The sequence below is a fragment of the Drosophila suzukii genome, chromosome 3 (genome assembly GCF_043229965.1).
Source record: "Drosophila suzukii chromosome 3, CBGP_Dsuzu_IsoJpt1.0, whole genome shotgun sequence".
Taxonomy (NCBI): domain Eukaryota; kingdom Metazoa; phylum Arthropoda; class Insecta; order Diptera; family Drosophilidae; genus Drosophila; species Drosophila suzukii.
The window spans coordinates 73,484,127-73,508,737 of record NC_092082.1 but is presented as its reverse complement, the minus strand read 5'-3'; the positions used below and the strand labels follow the sequence as shown (position 1 = coordinate 73,508,737).

Genomic DNA, 24,611 nt, shown 5'->3' with positions numbered 1-24,611 from the left:
ATAATCATTTTTGAATTGGCGCCCAAAGGTGGGCTATCGATTGATTTTACAGGGCTACCTAAAGCAAAAACTGAGCATAATCGATAGGCAGGTAGGCTAGTGGTATTTTTTAGTGTCAAAATAAAGTTGGTTTTTCTTCTTCCACGGAAGCTGTTAATTAAATGAAGTTAAATTAATTGCCCCCGCGCAGTGGCTTTAATTAAAAAGGGTGCTCAGAAGGTAAACCAGCCTTATTGTGAAAAGAAATCGTAAAAAATTTGAAATTTGCAAGTGAAATGGGTGAGATTCCCGAGTTTCGCCTATTTTGGCAAGACCTGTTGTTGTTTTTGTGCTGCGATAGTGATGCGCAGCTCTTCTGCTCGGCTGGAAATCAACCGGATCTGGCTAGAAGCCCGCCCAAGTGACACTCCCGAAAGCCAGAGGAAAGAGATTGATCATTTTCTATATGTTTTTGCAGTGTTTCGCTCGCCGTGATCTGAAAAAGTCGTAGACCAGGTGCAACAGGTGCCAGTCGCAAGTGAAAGCCAGTTGAAAAAGAAAAGAAAACCCCCACAGAATGCCGCCCGTGCAGTAAGCAGAATGTTCCGCCCCACTTTCCCAACGTCCTTGGCTTAAAAACGCCCACTTATTGCATCATTTGGCAGTCCAAAAATCATCCTTACCCATTCGCCTAAATTCGCATTTCGCTAATCACTCGAAGAAGTAACTATTCAAGTCAAGCAATGTCGATCATTCATGCCCTCATCCAGTCTTAACCCTCTGCAAGCCATGCGGGCGCTTTGGACCCCTGTGGAATGCAATTTTCCTGCCAGATGTTTACTCCATCGATGACGTCATGGCCACATTCAAATTTATTTTTAAACGCCGCCACTCGAGTGCGCGTGTGTGTGTGTGTGTTGTTTACCATTTGTTTGTCTGTGTTTGTTGATGATGATGAGTGGGTTGCCTTTGTGTTGGCGGCAAATCCAAAGCGAATTCGATGTTGGAGCATTTCTAACCCCTTTTTGGGGGCCAAAGAATGTTCATTGATTAATTCAGTGACGGGAAGATATTAACCCGACTAAAAAGCTTTTTCCTTACCTACACTAAATTAAATTGTTTGCTTGCGTCTAATGCGTATGATTTTAGGTTTTGAAAAGATATTACTCATAACTTATGCTAATATATGCGTAATCATTAATAATGCTTCAAAAAGGTATTGGATCCTGATTATTTTTATCTATGTATAATAAAAACTTGAAATATTACAAAGTTTTTTTATTACAAAATTGAGAATTCCATCATAAAACAACATAAAAGTAATTAAATCCTGATTATTTCTTAATAGTATATAATAGTATTGTATGAAATAACAATAATTATTAAAGATAATAATTTAAACGTTATTACAAATTCATCCTTGAATCATAGGCACAAGTTAAAGTAGTGAATATGGTTTTCCTTTGAAAATCCGTACAAAACTTAAAGAGGCCATTTGCATTTGATGAATCATTTACTTTGCCTTGTAACCTAGCAATAAAAATGCTTTGTGATCGACTGCCATTTTAATTAATTTTTAACATAAGAAAGTACATATATCTCTACTGCAGAATATGAGATTGCCAGAAGCACTTTATTTCATAAATACCTGAAGTTCAGTTTCCGAACTCAAAGCGGCTCAGACTATCAGATAGATATGTATGTATTTTCATACAGGTACAGTGTACACTGCATTCTACCTGCTCAGTAATGATATCTTACCCATCACGAAGTCATCACATCCGTACCGTTTAACGCTTCTTATCCAACTGCCATGCGACACTCGCTGTGACGAAAGCTACAGGTCCAAGGAATGCCAGAAAGCTTTCGGGCTGTGCATTCGACTGAAATATGATTCAGCCATAGTCAACAGAGCCGCCAAGCGATAACTCTCATTGTTTTGTCCAGTTTCTCGCCTCACGCCCTGCCCTTAGGTTGTGTTCTTTCGCGCTTAAGCTATAACCATGATGTACTCCAAGGCTGAAGTGTAATAGCCTCCAACATGGCACATTGTTACCACCATCTAATCCCGATCTTATCCTGAATTTGCAGAGTCCAGGCAGCAAACATGTCGCTCAGTGCAATGCATTGCACGCGATGCGCCGATGGATTCGAACCCACCGAGAAGATCGTCAACTCCAATGGAGAACTCTGGCACACACAGTGCTTTGTGTAAGTAGATGCAACATAAGTAAATCTAAAAAGCTACATGCAGACCGAAGGAGTTCTACCACACATATTCAATACCAAATTCCTAAATAATCTTTAAATATATATATAAATCTGTCACTTAATAAAATGTTAATTCAAGAAATTTGTTTAATTAGTATCTATCCATCAACGAATCTTGTACAATAGTAAACAATTTTGCATTTCAATAAGACAGTAAGAAGTCCTTTTAAAACGATAATACCAAAAAACATTTTCAATAAATTTAAATTATAAAATTTTTAAAAAATGAAGTCAGTAAGCGATAAGTATTCATCATCCCAGCTTAAAAATATTGTATGATTAATACGAAGCTGGTTTTTTTTATAATATTCGAAAGATTACTTCCTTAAATAATTCCCAACTATATTATTCGTTTTTATATTATTTTCCAGATGTGCTCAGTGCTTCCGACCGTTTCAGGATGGCATATTCTACGAGTTCGAGGGTCGCAAGTACTGCGAACGCGACTTTCAGGTGCTTTTCGCACCCTGCTGCAATAAGTGCGGTGAGTTCGTCATCGGACGGGTCATCAAGGCCATGTCCGCCAGCTGGCATCCACAGTGCTTCCGCTGCCAATTGTGCGCCAAGGAGCTGGCCGACTGCGGGTTCATCAAGAACCAGAACCGCGCCTTGTGCCACGAATGCAATGCCAAGGTGAAGGCGGAGATCACCGGCCGCTATGTATGCCAAAAATGCCAGTAAGTTGTGATACCTTCCAATTGAAACATTTAGTTATTTCTCTCCTCCCAGTGGCCTCATCGACGAGGAGCCTTTGAGATTCCGAGGGGAAGTTTACCATGGCTATCACTTTAGTTGCACGGCCTGCGGCACCGAGCTGGATTCCACGGCTCGAGAGGTCAAGAGCCGACCAGGATTAGCCGCAAACGATATGGTGGGTTTTGGCCAAAGAACAAAGTGGAATATCAAATGCTGGGCTCTGTAATATTAACTCATTTGTTTTTATTTCTAAACAGAATGAACTGTATTGTCTGCGCTGCCATGATAAAATGGGCATTCCCATTTGTGGCGCCTGTCGTCGGCCAATTGAGGAGCGAGTGGTCACGGCGCTGGGGAAGCACTGGCATGTGGAACACTTCGTGTGCGCCAAGTGCGAGAAACCCTTCCTGGGCCACCGGCACTACGAGAAGCGAGGATTGGCCTACTGCGAGACGCACTATCATCAGCTCTTTGGCAACCTATGCTTCGTTTGCAACCAAGTTATTGGAGGCGATGGTGAGCAAATTAAATCAACAAGTTAATGAGTGTTTCTAATAAAAGTATTTTCTTATACGAATAGTTTTTACTGCCCTGAACAAGGCCTGGTGTGTGCACCACTTTGCCTGCTCCGTGTGCGACACAAAGATGACACAGAAGTCCAAGTTTTACGAGTATGACGAAAAGCCGGTCTGTAAAAAGTGTTATGAGCGATTCCCCAACGAACTGCGCCGACGCCTGCGCACCGCCCACGAGATGACGATGAAAAAGAACGTCTAAACGTCTGGAACCAAGCCTTGAATCCACACCAAACAGTGCCTTTGTTGTTGTAGACCCGCTTTCTCAGCCATTTTTAACATTCGAGAAACTAAAAACGAACTAAAACCCTTTGTGCATGTCTTTTCACTCTGTTGTAACCCTGTTGTGTGTAATTTCTATTGTAAAAACCGCGAATCAACGGCAGCTATAGCTAGGGAACATAATAATTGTGTATTAACAGCTTTTAACGTTGTTATTTAATTGAATTTTATTTATACATAAATGTTTTAAAAAGTATGAATCATAATGCTTATTGAGTATGGTCGGAAATTTGGAAGAGCCTTGTATTTGACAACAACATGATACAGAATTTTTTAACATATGGCGCTCGTAAAAATACTCCGGGTTTTTCGTTTTAATCATGATGTAAAACGATAGCATTAAATGCGATTACAAGCTCATCAGCTTCTGAATCAAAGATCGCGATTTAATTATGGCAATATTGTTCAGGTATTTGACGCTGTCAACATGTACTAGTTCGTGGACCTTCAAGGCGTCCGATAAAAATGAAATCTGTGCAGCATTCGGTTTATGTGGAAAATCTGTAAAATTAATATTTTAATATTATACGTAGACCTGAATTTAATTTTAAACTTCCAAACCCTCAATCACGCAAATATTTGTGGTACAAGGAGTGGTGAAGTCCAACGGATACCGACGAATATCCATCTCAGTTATATCCTCCACATTGGTGTAGTCCAAGTACATTACTCGATATTTTGTCGGATGTTGCGGGATAGTAATGATCTGCTCCACTCGACCGCGATACCAGGAACCCTCGAAACGGGCGAGAATATATTCCCTAAGCCTGTTGAGTGGGACATAAAATTCTTAAAATATGTTTAGAAACAACTTATATAAATAGTCACTGTGGTTTATAGGGATCCAAATCGGTAATTTCCGACAAACGGCTGTGCAAGGTGGAAAATTCACAGGCGTAGGTGCTGTCAAAAGCCCCAAAAATTCCGCGATCCTTTTTTGAACTGTCCACAACAAATACATCAATGCCTTCCTTACTATGAGTTGTGAAACGGCGTAGCTCAAAAGGCTAATAAATAATTAGTTTTGGTATTCATTTTTATATTATAATTTTTACTCACAGGTTTAAGTAGAGCTTCATTTTTTGGCCTTACAATACCATTTTCTTGGGGATTAGCTTTAGAGATAGACAGCGAATCTAATAATCCTTTAAGTTTTGGTAATTCCAATGGAACTGCTTGATCAGTTTTCGTAATTTCAGATGGAGGAGTAATTTTCGCGGCTAGGCATTGCGTTAAAAACTCTTTTACTTCTTCATCTTTGGGTTTTGATACAATTTCAGGAGCAGGTTTAATAGCCTGATCAACGGTGGTTGGTTTTTCATCGTTACTGGGTACCTCAAGTGTAAGATTGGATAATTTCTTAATTTCAAGGCTGCTTGCTCCTTCATCTTTGGTTGTGGATCCAACTAAAGTCTTGGAAATGCTATCTTCGGTTTTTTTCGATTCCTCAACAGCAGGCTTTTGGTCAATATTATTTTCTTGGTTAACTGAGAGGTCTTTAGAAAGATCAACGGACGGTGTTTTCTTAATATCTTTAATGTCCGCGCGGGATCCAAAAAAACAGTTAAATACTTCGCTTGGGGACATTTTCTTAAGATCCTGCTCTTTTTTTGATTCCTGAACAGCTGGCTTTTTGTCAATGTTATTTTCTTGGTTAACTGAGAGGTCTTTAGAAAGATCAACGGAGGGTGTTTCTTTACTATCTTTAATAGTCGCGCGGGATCCAAAAAAACAGCTAAATTTTTCGCTTGGGGACATTTTCTCAAAATCCTGCTCTTTAATACCCCTTTCACTAAAATAAGAACGGAAAAAGTCACTAGGCTCATCTTTCTTAATGTTCTTCTGGGGTGAAGCTGCTGTTACTCCTTGAATTTGATCGATCTGAATGCTAGCCTCAGTTTCTTTGTTTTTTAAGGATACTTGGGGCTCTACTTTTGCTGGAGTATTATTGCCAACTTCAAAAACTTGTTTAGACTTATTTTGAGTAATTGTTTCTTGTCCAGTTGTTGGACTCGGCTTCTTTGGTGTCTCTTTATTTTTGTCTGAGAAAGACAAAGCATTTCTAGGATCGCTCTGATTCTTTACTTCTGTTTCTAGTTTGTTTAAAAATTCCTGGGTAGTTATTTGTGATCCTTGAGAAACAGCCAGAGAATTATTGACCACAGGATTTGCAATAGTTTTATTATCTTTGGTAGTTTGCTGACCAGATGGGGGAATTGGCCGATTAAGCTTCTCATTCTTTTTATAAGAGTTCATATTTTCGTAAATCTTTTTGTTGGCGCAGTAATCACGTATTTTTGCATTTAGTGACATTTTTGTCTCTGGATGCAATAGTTCTACTTGTATGCACCCAGGAGTTTTTTCATAGACTGCCACATAAATCTCGCCCTCAAATTGCGAGGTGAATGCGAAGAAATCTTCGCTTACCGCATAGTTGGGCACATCCTTGAGCTGCACCTGCAGAGTGAAGCAGGGCAGGGATAACAACTCATCATTGATCTCCCGCATATCCGAAACAGTTCTCGACGTAACGACTCCATGATCCAGAAGTTGTAGTCGGCCGGTGTTATTACCAAAGACGTTCATCGCCTTGGCCCGCTGGAATGTCCCATTATGACGAGCCAGGCAGAATCCAAAGGGACGTGGCTTCACCATTCGGGGAAGCTCATTTCCAATGGTATTAACCTGTGGAGATTCCAAAATTTGTTTAATACGAAAAAATGGTAGAGTTGCTTGGCCTTTACAGAAAGACCTTCAAAATAGGTGTTTATGAACCGAAAAATTAGGGAAAATAACTAATTAAAAATGTATTTTAAATGGATTATTTTTAATAATATCAAATCTATTTAACTAAATAATACCATACTTCCTGGACAAGAGTTGGCATAAAAATTTTGACATAACCGAATAATAACAAATGTTTAAGAAAAGCTAAAATTTATTTTATGGGTCAAAATTGCCACATTTGTTTTGAGAATTGGCTAATAATCACGTATTTTGATTTTTGGCTTTCCTTAGAATTCACTTAGGAAAGTTTTTTGTACTGAAATTTGAGTATATACAAACCTTTTCGCAAACTTGGGCAAATGCCCTGTCAGCAACTTCGCTGGCATCGCGAATATAGCAGCGATTCGCTGATTTGAATGCCATTATAAATACCAGACTATTGCTGGGAGGCATGATCGCTTTTGGCAGGGAAATATTTTTGTTTTTCGCCTTGTTGCCGCTGTTATTCGAGATGAGTTGCGTGTGGGGAGTGGGAAGAATCGGAACTTTGTTTTGGGGTGCAATATTGCTGGCACTGCAAATCTTATTGCCCTCCACATCCGGAATTAGGCTTGGAGAGCTGGATGGAGTTGCCCCAACTACGGTTTTATCACTATTAACCGAACATGCACCCTCCAAAGATAACTCATGGCAGCTCTGGAACACCGAATGAGACTTGGGATGGACCAGAGCGGGCAGAGGGAAGCAAATGTAGCGATGACGTGGCCAATCCTGGACCTGACAGTCCTTGGAGCAGTAGTAATCGCCGCAACGCTGACAGATCCTTTCCGCTGCGACTGCGCAGTGGACGCACTTTCCTTTTCCTTCCGCAAGCTGCAATATTTCAATTTTTCCGGTTTTTGAATTGTTTTTCTTACAGACTTTTCCCGATTTGATTCTAACCTGGGCACCAGCAACTGCCTTTTTGGGTGGCATTTTCTCTCACTGATTTTCCGAATCAAACACGAGAAAGGACGTCTTTTTCAACGTCAAAGCTCAACAATAAAATCTAAAACCCCACAGTGTTACCGGGGGGTTAAATTGGGATTTCCCGTTAAGAACTTTAGGCCTTTCAGAAGTTCAATGGTATTAAAAAAATACTCCGTTTCCACTGAATTTCATTTGGCGCGAACCTTTTAAATGTATAATGATATTCTTTGATTGCTGGTTTTAGTAAAAAAGATTTAAGTTAGGAAATTACAATTATTTATTAAAACAAATAAACTATTTTAAAGATTAGATATCATTATCCTACCATTTATATTTCACAATTGATTTATAAAACAAATCTGAAGTAGCAGCTCAGTGTAATCAGCTGATTTACTTGACATCGGTGTAAATGCTTATCGATAACTCTGTTGATACCACCGGGACTTGCTGTTGCGATTTTAAATGAAATAATTTTTGAAATGTCGCTGCAACCGGGTGAATTACTTTGCCGAGTTTGCCTCCAGCAGGACGAACTCCTGGTGGACATTTTCGAAACCGTGGAGGAGCTGCAAGCGGATCTGAGCACCTTGCTAGAAACTTGTGGCAACATTAAGGTGAGATTCCCATCAATTTTAGCGAGCTACTTTAACAATTTTGCATAAATATTCCTGTCAGGTGGGCCGTAACGATGAGTATCCAAAGTATCTGTGCCAGGAGTGCACCAACGAGCTGCTCATCGCGGCCAAGTTTCGGAAGAAGTGCGCGGAGGCTGAGAAAAGATTGCGGGATGAGACTTCCAGGATAAATATGGACACAGCAGAACTTGTGGTGGCGGAGGAAATCATAATTTTCGATCCGAATGACTACAAAGTGGAGCCGCATTCTCCTGGTGAGGATGGTGTAGAGGAACCTACTGAAATTTTGAGCTCCAACTGTCGGGATTGTGGAGCGGTTTTTCAGCTACCCGCAGCCCTACGTCGGCATATCGAAAAAGTACATACCTCTGTTATTATATACGATTGTGAGAAGTGCGGAGGATTCTTTACAGAACTCCGTAGCTACCAGAGTCACAAGTGTCCCACTTCCGGATTCCAGAAGGGCGAACACAGTTGCTCGGAGTGTGGCAAGTGCCTGCAATCCGCCTCCAGTCTGGCGGTGCACATGCGCCTGCACAGCAACGAGAGGCCTTTCACCTGCGAGTTGTGTCCCAAGACCTTCAGGACAAATGGAGCACTAGTAGCCCATCAGAGGCGCCACCAACAGCTGTTGCAGTACAAGTGCCCGCACTGCGGACGCGGTTTTGTGGAGTCTAGCAACCTGCGACGCCACATAACCGCTCGTCACACAGGTGAACGTCCGCATCCATGCACCATTTGTCAGCGTAGCTTCTCCAGGGTCTACCTGCTGCAGCTGCACCTCAGGACGCACACTGGCGAACGACCCTACGCCTGCGATCATTGCGACAAAAGATTCGCCCAGCTGGGAGTCCTTAGGAGCCACGAAAGGATCCACACCGGCGAACGGCTGCACCGCTGCCAAGTGTGCGAAAAGACCTTTACGCGGGCGGGGCAGCTCCGAAAGCACGAGATGCGTCATGAAACCGGATCGTGATAAGCTTAAGCGCCGATTTTGGCCAATGCACTTTGTATTGCGGTCAAGGCAAGAGCTATCAGCAGCCTTATCATCGGTTTTGAAATCCTCTTTCAATGCCAAAGTGATGTTTTCAGCCCACTATTGTTTGGGAACTCAAATAGAAAAGATGTACAAAAGTGGAGTGTTGTTGGGAATAATATTAGTGGTGCTGTTCGCAGAAGGCAGCCTGTCATCACGTCGCCAAACTCGTGGAGTACACGTTAAATTACCAAGGTAAGCATTTGTTATGTTTATATTATAATTATTATAAATTTATTTATTACTTTCAGCAGTGCTGGCACGGCGGCAGTGTCCGGAGCAGTTCGCAGCTTGAAGGAGAAGATTGAGCAGCAGACAGAGGTACTGAATCGCCTGGCCAATGCCACTGAAAAGCTATCAGAAAGTTCGGGATTCTTCCTGCGTAATTGTGCCTTGACCGACAAGTACGGATACACCCGGATCCAACTGGAAGAGGGGAGCAAGCCTTTCGATGTATTTTGCGAACAGGTTCTCGACGAGGGAGGTTGGACGTTGGTGATGCAGCGATTCAATGGCACTCATCGCACCGCGCAGGAGTTCAGGGAGGGGTACAACAGCATTGCGGCCGGGGAGTACTTCCTGGGCACCGACAAGCTGTACGCGTTGACTCACTCTCGCGACCACGAGCTGCTCTTCATTGTGGAGTTTGTGGACATGACGACACGTACGTACCGGGCACAGCGGTTCGTTTTGCAGAGCCCAACCGCTCATCTGAAATGGGAAATGGAGCAGGACACCGCCCGCTACAGTTGATCCTTGTGGGAGCAGGAGATTGCTCGCCTGCCAGCTGGAAAATCATGGGAGTGGGAGTCGGCTAAGAGCTGTACTTCTGATTTGTGTGGCCCAGAGCGATTGTGAGTTGGTTACCTGTACTTACCTCTACCTACTTTTTAAATAACTATATTTTTCAATTTTCTTAGCATTGTTTTTCTGCTCAAGTGGAATTTCGCTATGCAGAACAATAGTCCGATAATGGGACGCCCTGCTATTCGACTTCTCAAGCTGTTTCTGCGTCCATCCAATGCCTACTGGACAGTTCGAAACTAATGAGATACTCTCAACATCACATCCTATTTTTTATTTTGCTTCTCTTTGTTTCCTGATCGAAAACGGATTGCTCATTAAATAATTATAGCTCGATGACTGAAAGGAATTGAGTCTTACATTTGATATAAATGGAATTTTTTGACCCAAATAAAACATGATAAGCTTAGTTTGTTTTTTATTAATTTTTTATTGCATGCAGGTAAGAGTTAGTAATTCTTCTTGTAATTGGTTTACATTTGCTTTGATTTGCAATTATCCTAAAAGTTACAACAAGTGACGCAGTTATATGCTATATATATCCGAATATTGTATAGATGTATATCGGGATTGTATGGTATATTCTTTGATGAAGTTAAATTATAATTGAAGAGACAAACTTGTACTCGTTTATAACTAGGTTGGGAGCACGATTTGTCGTTTTGATTTTTTCATTTCCATATCTAACCCGCTCTCGGGGCATCTTCGATCCTATTTGTACAATAATGTATACGTATATTTATATATGGTTTTATATATAAATACGGTTAGTCATCGTTTGATTTGATTTTCATGCATTTTTGAGTAATGTACTTGGCTTAATTTAATTACGGGTAAATTACGAAATTAGTTAAGTTCTTCGGGTGCTATTCCTCGTATGGCTCAATTCTCTTTGGGTTTTGCTTCGGATCGTAGTCGTATCTTTGTCTTCCATTATGGCGGCGGGATAAGCTGCACTCGTTCCACATCTACATCAGACTCGGGTTCGTTATGGGGATCATGATCAGAGTCGAAGGTAAGGGGGTCGGGTCGTTTTTTGGTTTTGGGGGGTCACACTTAGTCTACAAAAGCGTCGCCTCTGGGTAAAGGGAAATACGAAAGAAATCGATTTAATACTAGGTGCGGGGGAACAAACAACAGGTCAACAGGTGAGAAACAGGTGCATAACGGGGTGCCCACGGGTCCTTCTTATAGCGCTGATCCCTGCTCAATCCTTCGCTGATACTTACGCGCCTGCACGCTCAGATCATCGAGCAGGAGTTCGCTGGAGGACTTGGATCGCTTGGGGAAGATTAGGGCTTTGCGGAGCGGCGTGACATGGGCGATGGCCACCTGGGAGCGGGACTGCGGCTTGGGTGGAGGTCTGGGCGCCCGTTTCTGCTTGTGGGAGGGCTTCCTCAGCTGCTGCACAAAGGACTTGCTGACGGTGGAGCCCCTGTTGAAGTCTTCCGTCCTGTTGAGCGCCGCATCGCCAGCATATTTCTGCAGCGTCTTGTTGTCCTGCGACTTGAGACGCTCGAAGAGATTGGTGAGTGTGCGAGAGCGGGGTGGCGAGGGGGCGGGATACTTGTTGAGATTCAATTGGGGTGTACTATGCTTGGGGGTTCGCCCCGCCCCCACGCCCGCACTGGCGGTGGGCGTGGTCGAGGCCGTTTGCGCCCTGCTGGCGAAGACCTCGTCATCCAATTCGCTCAGGCTCACCAGCATGTGCTCGTCCTCGAAGAGATCATCGGTATTGGTCTGCGTTTGGGTCTGCGTTCCCTTCTCATCATCGTTCTCGTCATCGTAGCAGGAGAATATCTCATCGAAAGCGGCATTAACTATGAAGGATTCGTCCTGCAGGTCCTCGTTGTCCTCCAGGCTGGCATGTCTGCCCAAAGTGCCGAACAGATTCTTCCGATAGTCCTCGAAGGTGGACTGCTGCAGTTGCTCCCGGGAGCGATCCACTCGCTGTGCCGGCTGCCAGAAGCCGGAGGCCAGGGTTTGGGTGCTGCAACTGTTGGTCAAGACCCCCTCGTGCAAGGATTGCTGCTTTTGTGGCTGCGACTGTGTGCGTGAGCGTGCATTTTGCTGATGTTGCTGGCTGTGATGTTGCTGCTGCAGGTGTTGCTGCTGCTGCAAGCGCTGGCGGTGCAATTGCTGCACCAGCCGCTGGCGCATCTCCTGCGAGCGGCGCTTCAGCTGGCTGTACTTGCTCTGGGTGGTGCCGCCGGTGGTCGTCGTCGTCGTCGTTTCATACTTACTCAGCTCCCTCTCCGGATGCCGATCCTCCTCCTCCGCCAGGCGACGTTGCAGCGCCAGGGTCTCGAACGTGTGCACCACACTGCCCACATGTGTGCTGATCTCGGGTATCCCGAGATCACCGCTAAAGAGATCCGCATTGCGTCTGGTCAGCGACTTGGTGGCATGCCCATGGCCGGGGGCGTGGCAGTGGCGCAGGGGCGGCACTGGGCAGCTGGAATCGGGGGGATATTGCTCGAGGAACTCGCATGAGTCGTGCTGCCAGAGCAGGTTGCCCAGTTCGTCGTGACCGCTGCTTCTGGCCTGGGAACTCGACTGGAGGTGTTGTTGGTTGTAAGCAGTGTGGTTTGTGGAGTGTCGATGTTGTTGTGTGGTTTGAGTTGTCATTGTTGTTGTTGTTGGCAGATATTTCAAGCAATTCGTTAATGAAACAAATAAACAAAATCTCATTAGCCGAGTTTGGGGGTCAAAGAACACGGTCTGCTTTTGTGTGCTAAGTCTGGTGGCTGGTGAGCTTTTTCGGGTTTCTCTTTTTTGGATTCTAGGGGTCAGGGGTTAAGGGGTTTCAGGGCTTTCAGGGGTTCAGAGGGTTCAGGGAGTGGTGGGCCTGGCTTAGGTCTACAATAGAAATAACTAGTTTCATACGCTTATCCATTCTATGTACACAATTAACAATAAGCTGCATATATGCCACTCCAAATGGCCTCTCAATTGCGTTTTGACATTTGCTACGAACTAAATTAGTTTATAGACTAGGTAAATATTTAATTCATTTAGGGGCTATCATCATACGAAAACAACAAGCTGCCCAAACAGTTGGCATTCAAAACACTTAACTCCCCCCAAGCCTTCTTCTTCTGTATGCGGCAGCTGTAAAAATGCCAGGAATCGTCATCCGGCAGCCGCAAAATCAAATTTGCATTGCAATCAGGAATGCATCTTGCAGCTCCAAATCCTGTTTGCAAATTCTCTCAATCAAATGAAAACTTTCAACCATTTGGCGAACACAGAAATGTGTGAGTGTGTGGGCGTTCTACAAATCCAGGTATTCAATGGGTGTCCCAAAAATGCGGCATAATTATGCCATAATATATTCGCAAATTGGTGGGTATAATAAATTAAATTATTAACGGAATTTTAATGCTTTGCCATATTAAATAAAAACGAAAAGTAAGGTAACAAAATACCTTTTCAAAATACCAGCTTGCATGTGAATGGTTATGTATTTTACTTTGGGTGGGTTGGATTTCCATTGGAACATTGTTTACCATCACTGCTTAATGAAGTTAATAAATATGCCCTTTTACCAATTAACAAACAAAAATAATGGTTTCAATTATAATTGCATACGTGTTTCCTATTAAAACCGAACTGGATTAATTTATAATTAACAAAATAAAGAGGGAAATGTGCTTTTCCGCATGGAATTCCGTATAACAGTTTAGGGTTACCAAATATATTTATATCGATGTGTGTGTTGCGACCGCTGATGTATACTGTTGGTGTGGCGGCAGGGAATGAGCAGAGTTATTACCTATTCTCGGTTTATGGGAATACTTTATAAAGGCATTAATCAAACAAACTAACAGTAGCTTTGTGAAATTTTTTGGTGCTGGATTTTGTATAGACCAGCTTTCAAAGACTAAAGGTCATGAAAATTTAGGTTATGTAATGCCTTTTTGGGACACCCTTATACCTCTGTTATTCTGTTAGTGAGTACGTGTGTGCCTGAGTGTGCTGGTGACTAATAATAGTTATTATCAAATGGTAGGCTATCACTGGAGCTGGAGAAGTGTTGCTGTTGCTGCGGGGGCAGTGGCAACACCTGGTTGCTGCAACCATTGCGCTTGGCCGCCTTGCTGTTGCCGCTGCACTTTTGCTGTTGCTGCTGCTGTTGCTGTTGCTGCTTGTGCAGGACCTTGAAGTCGTCCTGCGACTTGCTGCTGCTGCCCTTCGAGCCGTGCTTGCCCCCCTTGTGCCCCTTGCCGTGCTTGGTGTGCTTCAGGCTGTGGTGTTGCTGCTGCTGCTGCTGGTGTTGCTGGTGCACCCCCTGTTGCTGCTGCACATGCGGGTGGCTGTAGCGATCGCTGCCGTGCTGCGGATGGTAGTGGTGCTCGATGTGGGCAATGTTGCTGCTGCTGTGGTAGTGCTGCGTATGTGGCTGCTGCTGCAGATGTTGCTGGGTGTGGTTGCTGTTGTCGCTGGCCGTGCCGCTGCTGCCGTAGCTGTAGATCTGCGACTTGGACTGGCTGCGCAGCGGTTGCTGCTGCATCGTGGCCACACTGTAGTGATCCAAACTGTCGAATGTCTGCAGATAGTGCGGATTAATCTGGGTGCAATAGTCGCCGCTGCCGTTGTTCTGTTGCTGCTTGCGATCGAGTGTGTTGCGTGTGTTGCTGCCGGGATGTTGCTGGTACGTCAGGTGTTGGTAGTGTGACTCCTGTTGCTGCTGCTGCTGCTTGGCCCCGTTTTTCAAGGGCAATGGGGGCGGCTGAGGGGACTTTCGGTGACCGCTCGACTTGAAACTGTTGTTGCCGCTGTGCAGGGTCAGGCTGTTGTTGCTGTTGCTGTTGTTGCTGTTGCTGTGGTTGCTGCTGCTGCAGTCGGACTTCGTCTTGATGGCCACAAACGTGTTGGGCAGCGGCGGCAGCAGGGGCGGCGTACCGGTGGGCGTGGCTATCGTGGTCGAGGGCGAGCTGGCCACGCCCACTTCCCGTTCCCGCTCGCGCTACGCGATGTGATGACCGCCAAATGTTCGAAGGACCGGTACGCTCTGATTTTTGTGGTGTTTTTTTTTATCGGGGAATTGTTGTTGGTGTTGTTGTTGTGGGTGGTGTTTTTGTTGGTGGGTTGGTGGTTCACATTAAAAGTGTGGTGTGCGTTGTGGTGTGTGTTGGTTAAATGCGCATTTTGGTTGGTTGGTTGGTTTGTTGTTATCGGAAAATGAAATGTCAGAGCGTAAAAAGAGACGAAAAAGGAAAAGAGTAGACACTTATCATATAAGTTGTGTATGATATAAGTATTTAAATATTTTTGCTTAAGAAGAGTATACGTAGGTGTCGTGGTGTGAGTGTTGGTGTATTTCGGTATTTCTTGTGGGGATTCGGGGAAAGTGCGTCCGTTGGCAATTGTCTTTACTGTGTTTTCATATCTGGTCACTAACCGATGGCCCGGTCAGTTGGTAATTCATATATATATACATATATAGCTAAGCTCGACTCACGTACAGGTGCTAGTATTTAATGGTATTCAAATAAAAATTAAAATCAAGCAGGTACGTATTTATACAGACTAGGTGCTCTATATCTTATCCAGATCTTGGCCAGCGCCCTGTGAGCTTCAAGACAATAATTATGCAAAACGTTCCACTTACATTTTGGGAATAGCTGCAGGTGCTTTTTTTGGGGGACTTCATGCAAAGGGTGCTGGGATACATGGATGCAAAGGATGCAAGGATGCAGTGGCAGGCAGGCGGGCGAGGGGTAAAGGCTAATTGGAGAGCGAAACTTATTAAATTTGGCTGCAAGTTAAGCGTCGGCACACCCACACAGATAAGTACACATGCATATAACGCTAATTAACCAGGCTAATTTGAAAAAAGTGAGCGCCAAGTTTGCATTAAGTCAAGTTAAACGAAGTTGTCGCATTTCAGGGACTTTTCGTGACTTCTGTTTGAGGCTGGCGTGGTAGGTAATTTTTACATTAAATTAAAAAACTTTCCGCCCCTTTGGCAGCAGCAAGCGCAACTGTTTTTTCTATATATCCTGGCGGCAGAAGCTTCCTTCCTTCCTTCTGTCTGTCTGAGAAGCACTGTAAATTCACTTTATGCATAGTCAATAACGCACTCGCACACGCATACAAACACACATGTGAAAGGCGGTCGGGGGCTTGGGGTCAGGGGTTAAAGAAAACTTTCAGTCGCTCACTCAATGCACTCTCAAAGACACTACAGGGTGCACTTGTCGAGCAACTTGGCTCAACGGAAAAGTTGACAGGCATTGACATAATTTTACGCGCAATGACGACTTGAAGGAGCCGCAGGATGTGTCTGCATGTCGTTTTCCCCAAGTGCTCGAGTGCTCAAGAGCCACACCCTACTTGCCACATTGCCACATTGGCACATTGCATTTTCTGCATCATTTAGCTAGTGCTGCATTCGCAAATTGATGGAAATTTAATAGACCCGCCACATAATTGTGGCTAATGATGGATGACTGCGATTCGAAGACCATCTGCTGCTGCTGTCCGGAAAAGTCCACAAAATAAAAAGAAATCGGTGGGCGATGGAACAGCGGTAGCAACATCATCAACAGCAGCCGGAAATGGGAAAATGGGAACGGGAAAGTGGAAAGTGGGAATGGGAATGGGTGCGCTCGGCGGAAGTTCAACTCAGTGCCACAAAAATTTTAAAACTTTGTAAACAAAACTTTGAACTCGGCACTTTTGCTGCTGGCGCGAAACGAAACGAAAAACATCAGGCGACGATCCGCAGGACCTTTAGGATAAAAATGGCTGAGCACCCGTCCCCCATTTCAGTTCTCCCTTCTCCCGGTTGTCAACTGCACAAAGTTTTCCACACGGCAAATGGTAACTGAACTTGCTCGAAACTTGGATGAGGACCAGGACAGGCACTGGAGTTCAACTGGAATCCACTCTGCATACAACAACAAAGGCGTTCATCAATTGTCCAGCGGATGTTGAGTTCAGCCGGGGCGGAATGTGGATGGGATAGGAATGGCGATGGGGGTTGGATGTTGGATGGGAGGAAGAGGATGGGGACCCGAGATTCAGATAGAGAGTGAGCAGTGACAGCGACAACGACGACGACAGTTGCAGCCAGGCTTCCGCTAAGCTCGGCTACATCCGCCCCCCAAATCACCGAACTTCCCCCCCTCGTTTGTTTATACACAGAGAAAAATATCACCTCTGATTTAAACCTACGCTTGTACTGGCTTTACCTTCCTGATATTACCAAGAATTGTTAGAAAATGTAAAGGGGAAAAGATATTTTGAAATTATACAACTGAAAAGTATATGTAAAAGTAGGAATAAAAGAAAATAAGCATCACCAGTTTACAATTTTAAATTTTAAACAATAATAAATATCCTTAAAATTATGCGATTGTTGATGTTGTTTAAATTATAAAAACATTTTTATAAACGAACTTTATAAATAATATAGCTGATTCAACCAATGTTATTTTACAAGGCCAAAACAAAAATGTATTCAAAATCTAAAGCTTTTCTCCCTGTGCACCCACACTCACACACCTATCAAAGCTAACTGCACTTCAAAAATGGCTTCTATCTGCCATACACAACACTACAAAGTACAGATGCCGAAGAGAAAAATAAATTTAAAAGAATATTCTTTTGTAAATATTACTTTGTGCTGCTGTCGGAGAAGTGGAAGATGGTCCTGCTCGTTCTGCATTTCATTTGAGGAAAATGATACAAGTTTTCCCCCGCAGATGCTGCTGTCCGCCGCCCATGCCCACGCCCACTTAAGCCCCCTTCCATCCATTTCTACCCCCCTTCAGCCACACGCATGCCTGTGTTGTTGCCGTGCTTTGGGCACTATTGTAATAACTATCTCGGCGAGTGTTTGAAATGCGTTTACCGAAAACTTTTACATCCCAAGCGCTGCGAAGTGCAAGAATGTTTACGGTTTTCTTTCTTTTCTTGGGAATTTGCGTGGAAGGTCTTTCTTCCTACAGATTTAAATAAAATGGCTCTAGTGCATAAAAGACACCCAAAATAGTGTGCAACGCATTATAGCAAATACTTTTCAGCGAACTGTAAATACGCCAAGATTAACTTCTTAAGTCTTCTACAAAATGTTTCTTATATAAGATTTATTTTAAGTTCAATAACTGATGAAGCTTTTTGAGGGGTTTTTATATATAAACTTTGTTTAAAATACCCAGTTCTATTGCATAATTAAGCACATCGCACTTAAAACTATAGCCATTTCAATTTGATACTTAAATCCTTAAAAAGCACGCCATTTTGTTGTGGTGCATGAGAGAAGCCCCAAAAAGTATGCAACGCTTTACGCGCTGCCGAAAATATTGCGCATACGCCCCGTTGTAAATACACAGTAATGGCCCATAAAAGATAGCATATTGAAGTAGTAATTGTCGAAACCCAAATCGCGCCATAAATAACCGAAATGTATGTCCGAAAAATATGCAGGACGAGGGCGCAGTTTAATTAAATGATTAACACAGATATTTACGGCACGCGTCAGGCGAAAAAAAAAAGGGGGAAGCTTCGCACCTGCACCTGAGGACTTCCGCTCTTCCGTCGCACACGAACACGGGTCAACAGGAAATACAAGTTGCGGCCGTGTCGCTTTCATCGCCGTCCTGTTACCAGGTATTCCCCCTCTGTAGATGTATATATAGATATACGTACTGTATGTACCAGTGTCCTGGGCAACGGTCAATTGCTTTGCTTAAACAGTCGACAGTCGGCGGTTGGCCGGCGTTTGTTTTGTTTGCTGATTGCGCAAATATTTGCGCAGGCATTAAACGCAGAATTGATGGCCGAACGGTACGGCACTGCCGTGACCAGAGAATACGGCCGCAATATAAATTTAAATATTAACGCCCCGACTTAACGTCGATGAGTCGGGGCTTCGTAGTCGCAGTCTCAGTCGCAGTCTCACTTGCCTGTCTGTGGGTTCTTTTTCGTTTTTTTCTTTTTTTTGTTTCAGCCTGGCTCCGTCCGACTTCTTGACCAAAGTGAAAGGCAAACGTTTGCCTTAATGTTAACAGCCTCGTTACTTTTTATTGCACGCACCACGGCAAGTTAGAGGTCGAGGCTAAGCCCAAATTTCTGTGTGGTCATTACCGCTGAGGGAAAGGAATGGGGGAAAAGGTACCAAAATTGTGATTATGAACACAAATTTGCGCTTAAATTGCGGGTATTCTGTTGGTTAAGGCGTTGCTGCTTTTTATTAAAAACCGCCAAGTCATTAAATTTTATTACAAGTTTAATTTTTCAATAAGGCCGCATAAACACGGGCGAAAAGGGAAATCCAAACACGGCATTTTTGCGGTTTGCGGTGGCCAGTTAACGGAAGTAAGTTCATCAGTCTTTTCCTGGTTTATTTTTATAATCAATGTTTATTTTAAAGAAAGTTCTAAATTTGTTTGAATGTTCTATTGGTATTAGAGGTTATTTTAGAAAAGGTTCAAGAAACTGTTAAATTTAGAGATCCCTATAAATTTAGTCTTGAAAAATGGCTACTACCTGTTTAAATTAGGTTGGGAAATAATGTTATGATACTCTTATTTTATAATAAACCAAATAAAATATTTCTGCTGGCTCTAACACGTATCAATTACAACCATATACATTCTAAAATGCACATTTTAGCTAGACAATCTTTTTAAAATGTTTGGAAACCGTAAGCCACGAGAAATTTAATCTTCCTGCCGCTAATTCCATGTCAATGTCATATTGTCAAAAAGTTAGACCAACGTTAAAAACGTAATTCCGCGCAAAAAGTGACTGTATTAAGTGCAGGTTAAGCACACACACACACAGTGTACACCATCAACGCACAGGTGTGCGGGTGCGATGATGCCAAAAGGTTAAAATGTCGAGGAAGGCGGATGTTTGAGTTAGTTATACGGCCACTAGTTGTGTACATTTACTATTTTACTTGGCCCACCGACAAAAAGAGAAAAAGAAGAGGAAGCCGAGCCCGTAAAATTCAAATTTCATGTGTTGTGTTTGCCCGGAGCATATTAAAAAATAAAATGCACCTGCAAACACACACACACAGAGCCATGCACGCACACATAAATAACATTTATAGTGGTACAGCCGGCGGAAACTTTACTTTTCCATGGATGCCATGCCATTTATGACATCCGCGCTAAAGTGCCGAAAAAAAAAGCGCCCAAGAAGGAGTAGAGTAGAGCTACGGCAACACATAAAAAGCATATTAAATGCCTTTTGCCTTGCGTCGTTGTTCTCAGCCTTTGTCTTCGGAGCCCTATAAGACCAGGGACTACGTCTCGAACCAGAATATGCGGCTCAGCAGAAGATTTCAGACTCTGGGCGGAGGTTTTCGGAATAATCTGTAGTCAGGAGTCTGGAGTCTGGGGGGGAGATTTTGTTTGTCATCTTTTAATGGCGCAATTAGAGCGCACAGAATGCGTTTACTGAAATCTGAGCGGCTGCTGCTGCTGCTTCTGCTGCTGCCAGGCGTCATAAAGGATTTTTAATAATAGCGCCAAATTACAATAGACAACACAAACACAAACACACACACACACTCACTCACAATCGCAAACACATGGCAGCAAATTGCGTATACGGCGTGTGGCACTTTGAAACAAAAACCGAACCACGACAATGCAAAGTTCGGTCGATGGGCGTGGCAGTTGTCTGCCAAGGCGAGTTCGACTCGCTGTTTGTTTGTTGTTAGCCGTAATTTGATGCGCCATTGTTTTCCTTAATCCCACTGCACCAGCCATTTTCCTACGCTTTTCCCGCCCGCTTTTCCGCTTTTCCCCCCCTCTGTCAACTGAGATTCTTTTTGCCCACTGCGTTTAGTTTTCGCTTCCAAGCCATTGCTATGCAATTTCGGGCAACGCCTTGAGGGTAATTTATGCGCGCATTGTTTCTTCATTTTGCGGGGCTTGTCATTAGTTCGGTGGAGGAGAAATGTGGGCGGTGGTGTCAAAAGTGGCTGCACTGCAGCACCAGCTGCAGGAATTTATGGTTGTTTTGTTCACGTGGCCTGTGGCCTGGTCCCCCAATCCGATCCTGAAGAAGTAAACTTGCCCTGGCACTCAAATTGTTTTCTGATTCTCAGACAGAACTCATTGCCAAAATGGCCGAATTAAGCTCTTTAAGGCGACGGCCATCGACTGGCTCGATGAACTCGAAGCGGAAATGCACTCGCAATAAATTACGGCTCCGAGGAGAGCGGAGAAAGCAGAGAAAGCCGTAGATAGGGCCGTAGTGCAACGCACATAAATCCGTTTTGGGAAATTTATGGTGCATTGAACTTATAACGAAATACAATAAAATCTGCATGCCGCCCGACAAATGCGACGAAGGCTCGGGATCTTGCAGGCGGAAACAACGGAGCTTAAAAATAATACAATTTATTAATGCCAGAGCACTGAACTGCATTTACCACTTTGAAGTCTTGAAAGATGTTCTTAAAAATATCGGGTTTTTTCAATGTGAGATAATAATAAAAAATAGCTCAACATCCCCGCTAGCTCATAATGATTATTATTTGTTTAAAACTTTATAACCAAATAAATAAGAAAAAAAATATTTTTGGAACCCTTTAACTAAGTTCTTTTTATTTCAGGCATAAAGAAAATAATTTTTTGTTATACAAAAATATTAAAGAGGAAAAATTGTTTTGGCATTATACAAAAATATAGAAGTCTGCCAGATAAAAATAGTTTAAATTTAAATGAAAAATATATTCAATTAAATATTTATCAATGAGAGTTTGATTACTAAATTTAATAAACAAAAGTGTTCCCAAAAAAGTACAGTCAATGTCCTTATTTCAGATTGATTGGATGTTCTTCATAAAAAATTAATAAACACAATAACCCATGTGTTCTTTTCAATAAGCTTTATAGAGTATTGCTACGGCTCGTCTCCATTGAATTGGATAATAATTTTCCCGGCCTTTTCCGAGTTCCCTTTTCCCTTCTCTCGGGCGGCAGCAGGCAAATGACGTGGGAGGACGCCCAAGGAGTCCAGCAAAAGATATAATAAAATTAATGCCAGGGCATTACGGGTTCTTTCCCCAACTCGAATCCGTCCGTCTGTTTGTCCGTATGTCCGTAGGTCCGTCGACGTGTGTTTGTCAAGGCAATGAGCCATTAAAGCGTTGTTGAAGGAAGGGCTCACCGCTCACACATAACGAGGCCATAAGAAGGCAATGACGTAGGAGTCAACTATCGAGGGGAATAAATCATATCACGCCGTATTCAGGTCGGTTCCCACTTAAGCCCCGTCTTGAGATGAATGTTAAAGAGAATGCGTTATTTATGGAATTCCTCTTGGCAGACTTCACCCGTACTTACGCTTTTTCGGCTACTGAAAGACGTTGCTTTCCTCTTGATAGCTCACAAGGCGCTTTTCCAGCTGGAAAACCTCTTATGCCTACTCTATTAATGTTATATCAAAGTTTTAATCAAATTGGTGCTGAGTGCAACGAGCTTTATATTCGTATTTTGTATTTTTTGTGCAGATATTGTGTGTGAGAGAGAGAGAGAGACAGTCTGGTGAAATTAATTTAAAACTAGAAAACTTATAATTACTGATAACAAAAGCGAAATGAACGTGGCCAATGCAGAAAAACAGCTTCAAACAAAGCACAACAACGAGCGGGCGACAGAAACGAGACAGATAGAGAGACACAGAGAGAGATGGACAATAATAATAATAATACAAAATTATAATTTCCATTTATGGCCGCAGGTGAAATGCTTAATTCAATTTCAGTCAATTTATGTTAAGGTTTTTTTTTCGCTAGCTAAAATATTTGAAATTGCAATTAACTGAAACGCAAAAAAGTATGTACGTACATTTAAAAAACTTTTTCTCTCTCCAACTAGTTAGGAACAAGAGTGAAAAAAAGAGCTAAAACGAAGTTGCTTGTTGCCGTATGTAAATTACTTTTGGGGGTGCGAGGAATACGAGGAGGTGCACATCTGAAGCTCTAAGGGGCTAAGGGTGTTAAAATGCACGGGTAATTATGCCTGGCTTAGAGGCTATGACAACAAAAGTGTTTAAAAAAATGTATAGTTAGGTGGGGGAGGGGGGGTTCTAGGAAGGGGGCGTGGTTTGGTTTTGGGTTATGGGGGCGTGGTGTTGCTAGTTTCGGTTGTTTGTTGCTCTTGTCTCTTTTTTGATGCTAGTGGTACATACTGGTGGTGGTGTGGGGGAACATTAATTCATTTACAAACTTAAATTGAACGTGAAATTATTAATTGCTTGCTTAATTAATTTATAATGAGTTTTTCAGTGGCATCTGTTCCGCGTCAGTGCAAGAGAGAGATAGCTAGAGAGTGGTGGTGCAGCTAGGCGAATTGTTAATATCAAGTATGCGCAGTGTGTGCCATGATCGGGGAGCAAAGGTTCGGAAATGGTGTGGAATGCCGTGTTCGGGGTGTATTTTCAAGTGTTCCAGAGTCTGCATTTTTTCGGACAGGTGGTCTGTTGTTTTAGATGGAGTTAGAGTTTCGGTTTTTCTGTGGGAACTTTTCTTTTTGTTTTTTGTTTTTTGATTATCACAAGAAAGACATTCAGTTTAACATTACATTATGCACTGGATGAAGCGTACACTAGTGGCTAGATTGTAGGATAATTCATCGGTTGGTTGGTTAATATTTATTTATATATAGAGTGTGTATATGTAGATATATTGGACACAAGTATCGAAACGAAAATGAGTTGAAAGTAAAACTCCAATAAAACGTTCGAATGCCGCTTGCACCACATAACAAATCATGACTCAGCTCATCGAAATTTTGTAGAGTGTGTGGGGAATATATATAGGTAGTATTATAGGTAGTATTGTAATTGGCAAACCACGATCATCAATCATCAATCAGCGAGCGAACGAACGAGCGAACGAACGAGGAACGAACGGCAGCAACTTCCGGCAGGATATATACGTATAGAGATATATTTGTATATTGGTATGTGTTTTTGCGGCTGTGACTATGTGTGTGTGTGTGTGTGTATGCTTGGAGGTATAAATATCAAAGGAAAAATTCAATTCAGTTCATTCGCTTATTATTACATCATCGAAAGTTCATCAAAAGAGAAAGTAAAAGGTAATCCTTTACATAAATATTCATAGTCATTAATATAAGGTATACATGTCGTATAGGTGGATTTTATATATATATATATATATTCAAGGTCAGTCATCAATCAATCAATCCATATCAATTAAACAATTTACAAGTATGCGTTATATAATATATATAGAGAGAGAGAGACAAGAGACAGAGAGTGAGAGAGAGAGAGGAGCAAGACGAGGGGTTTTCTGGCTGGATGGGGTTTGCTCACCAAGTCCACGTAAAGAAAATCAAAATACACTTAAACCAAAATTACTTCGAATGGTCTTTAAAAGCTTCGACTGGGCGTTAACTTAAAAATTGTAAATACTTCTGCAGGACTCTCGGAAGAATTCGTTTTTAGATTTAAATGTTCTCGATACTGAATGCTTTTCTCTAGTCGAATGAATCCTTGCTTGTTTCCGGTGGCGTTCACTTGTTGTTTCGGAACTGCTTGAAAGAATCTCATACGTGGAAATTGGTGAATGATTAGTACTAAGTTCGGTTAACACAAATCACAGACATTACTTAAAAAGGTTTCGCATTCTAAGTCATA

At 42.7% G+C, this 24,611-nt stretch overlaps 6 protein-coding genes across 9 annotated transcripts; 3 read left to right on the top strand and 3 right to left on the bottom strand.

Annotated features, from left to right (window-relative positions):
• Positions 1-70: 70 nt before the first annotated feature.
• Positions 71-3,999, top strand: stck (LIM zinc finger domain containing stck). Of its 3 annotated transcripts, XM_017070027.4 has the most exons (7): positions 106-219; positions 458-570; positions 2,071-2,190; positions 2,622-2,927; positions 2,980-3,121; positions 3,204-3,462; positions 3,527-3,999. In XM_017070027.4, the coding sequence occupies exons 2-7, from the start codon at positions 557-559 to the stop codon at positions 3,721-3,723; spliced, it is 1,038 nt and encodes a 345-aa protein (XP_016925516.3). In that variant the 5' UTR covers positions 106-219; positions 458-556; the 3' UTR covers positions 3,724-3,999. The 3 variants fall into 3 exon arrangements, with proteins under 3 accessions (XP_065722306.1, XP_016925516.3, XP_065722305.1); XM_065866234.2 differs by lacking the exon at positions 458-570 and having other exon boundaries at positions 71-219; XM_065866233.2 differs by lacking the exons at positions 106-219; positions 458-570 and adding an exon at positions 1,877-2,005.
• A 21-nt stretch (positions 4,000-4,020) lies between these two features.
• Positions 4,021-7,621, bottom strand: Veneno (veneno). The gene is made up of 6 exons (XM_065866231.2): positions 7,473-7,621; positions 6,870-7,403; positions 4,863-6,488; positions 4,632-4,810; positions 4,365-4,570; positions 4,021-4,304 (listed from the first exon to the last, which is right to left on the bottom strand). Exons 1-6 carry the CDS (start codon positions 7,503-7,505, stop codon positions 4,153-4,155), a joined length of 2,730 nt encoding a protein of 909 aa, XP_065722303.2. The 5' UTR covers positions 7,506-7,621; the 3' UTR covers positions 4,021-4,152.
• A 308-nt stretch (positions 7,622-7,929) lies between these two features.
• Positions 7,930-9,247, top strand: LOC108006486 (zinc finger protein Paris). The gene is made up of 2 exons (XM_036817208.3): positions 7,930-8,113; positions 8,175-9,247. Exons 1-2 carry the CDS (start codon positions 7,979-7,981, stop codon positions 9,108-9,110), a joined length of 1,071 nt encoding a protein of 356 aa, XP_036673103.3. The 5' UTR covers positions 7,930-7,978; the 3' UTR covers positions 9,111-9,247.
• A 6-nt stretch (positions 9,248-9,253) lies between these two features.
• Positions 9,254-10,383, top strand: LOC108006485 (angiopoietin-related protein 6). Of its 2 annotated transcripts, none has more exons than XM_065866235.2 (3): positions 9,254-9,365; positions 9,425-10,024; positions 10,091-10,383. In XM_065866235.2, exons 1-2 carry the CDS (start codon positions 9,259-9,261, stop codon positions 9,921-9,923), a joined length of 606 nt encoding a protein of 201 aa, XP_065722307.2. In that variant the 5' UTR covers positions 9,254-9,258; the 3' UTR covers positions 9,924-10,024; positions 10,091-10,383. The 2 variants fall into 2 exon arrangements, with proteins under 2 accessions (XP_065722307.2, XP_016925496.4); XM_017070007.4 differs by having other exon boundaries at positions 9,422-10,024.
• A 20-nt stretch (positions 10,384-10,403) lies between these two features.
• On the bottom strand, positions 10,404-13,930 carry LOC136117084 (uncharacterized). Its single transcript, XM_065866232.2, has one exon. It carries the CDS (start codon positions 12,663-12,665, stop codon positions 11,163-11,165), a length of 1,503 nt encoding a protein of 500 aa, XP_065722304.2. The 5' UTR covers positions 12,666-13,930; the 3' UTR covers positions 10,404-11,162.
• Positions 13,931-13,943: 13 nt separating this feature from the next.
• Positions 13,944-16,127, bottom strand: LOC139353256 (uncharacterized). The gene has a single exon (XM_070996880.1). The coding sequence runs from the start codon at positions 14,485-14,487 to the stop codon at positions 13,960-13,962; it is 528 nt and encodes a 175-aa protein (XP_070852981.1). The 5' UTR covers positions 14,488-16,127; the 3' UTR covers positions 13,944-13,959.
• Between the last annotated feature and the right edge of the window lie 8,484 nt (positions 16,128-24,611).

Coding starts and splice junctions, on each gene's coding strand:
- stck (XM_065866233.2), top strand. CDS start 1,983: ATGATGTACTCCAAGGCTGAAGT. Junction 2,191..2,621: donor TGGCACACACAGTGCTTTGT/GTAAGTAGATGC, acceptor ATTATTTTCCAG/ATGTGCTCAGTGCTTCCGAC. Junction 2,928..2,979: donor TATGTATGCCAAAAATGCCA/GTAAGTTGTGAT, acceptor CTCTCCTCCCAG/TGGCCTCATCGACGAGGAGC.
- LOC136117084 (XM_065866232.2), bottom strand. CDS start 12,665: ATGAGATTTTGTTTATTTGTTTCATTAACGAATTGCTTGAAATATCTG.
- LOC108006485 (XM_017070007.4), top strand. CDS start 9,259: ATGTACAAAAGTGGAGTGTTGTTGGGAATAATATTAGTGGTGCTGTTC. Junction 9,366..9,421: donor GTACACGTTAAATTACCAAG/GTAAGCATTTGT, acceptor TATTACTTTCAG/CAGTGCTGGCACGGCGGCAG.
- LOC108006486 (XM_036817208.3), top strand. CDS start 7,979: ATGTCGCTGCAACCGGGTGAATTACTTTGCCGAGTTTGCCTCCAGCAG. Junction 8,114..8,174: donor AAACTTGTGGCAACATTAAG/GTGAGATTCCCA, acceptor TATTCCTGTCAG/GTGGGCCGTAACGATGAGTA.
- Veneno (XM_065866231.2), bottom strand. CDS start 7,505: ATGCCACCCAAAAAGGCAGTTGCTGGTGCCCAG. Junction 6,489..6,869: donor TTGCCCAAGTTTGCGAAAAG/GTTTGTATATAC, acceptor GAATCTCCACAG/GTTAATACCATTGGAAATGA. Junction 4,811..4,862: donor ATGAAGCTCTACTTAAACCT/GTGAGTAAAAAT, acceptor ATTATTTATTAG/CCTTTTGAGCTACGCCGTTT.
- LOC139353256 (XM_070996880.1), bottom strand. CDS start 14,487: ATGCAGCAGCAACCGCTGCGCAGCCAGTCCAAGTCGCAGATCTACAGC.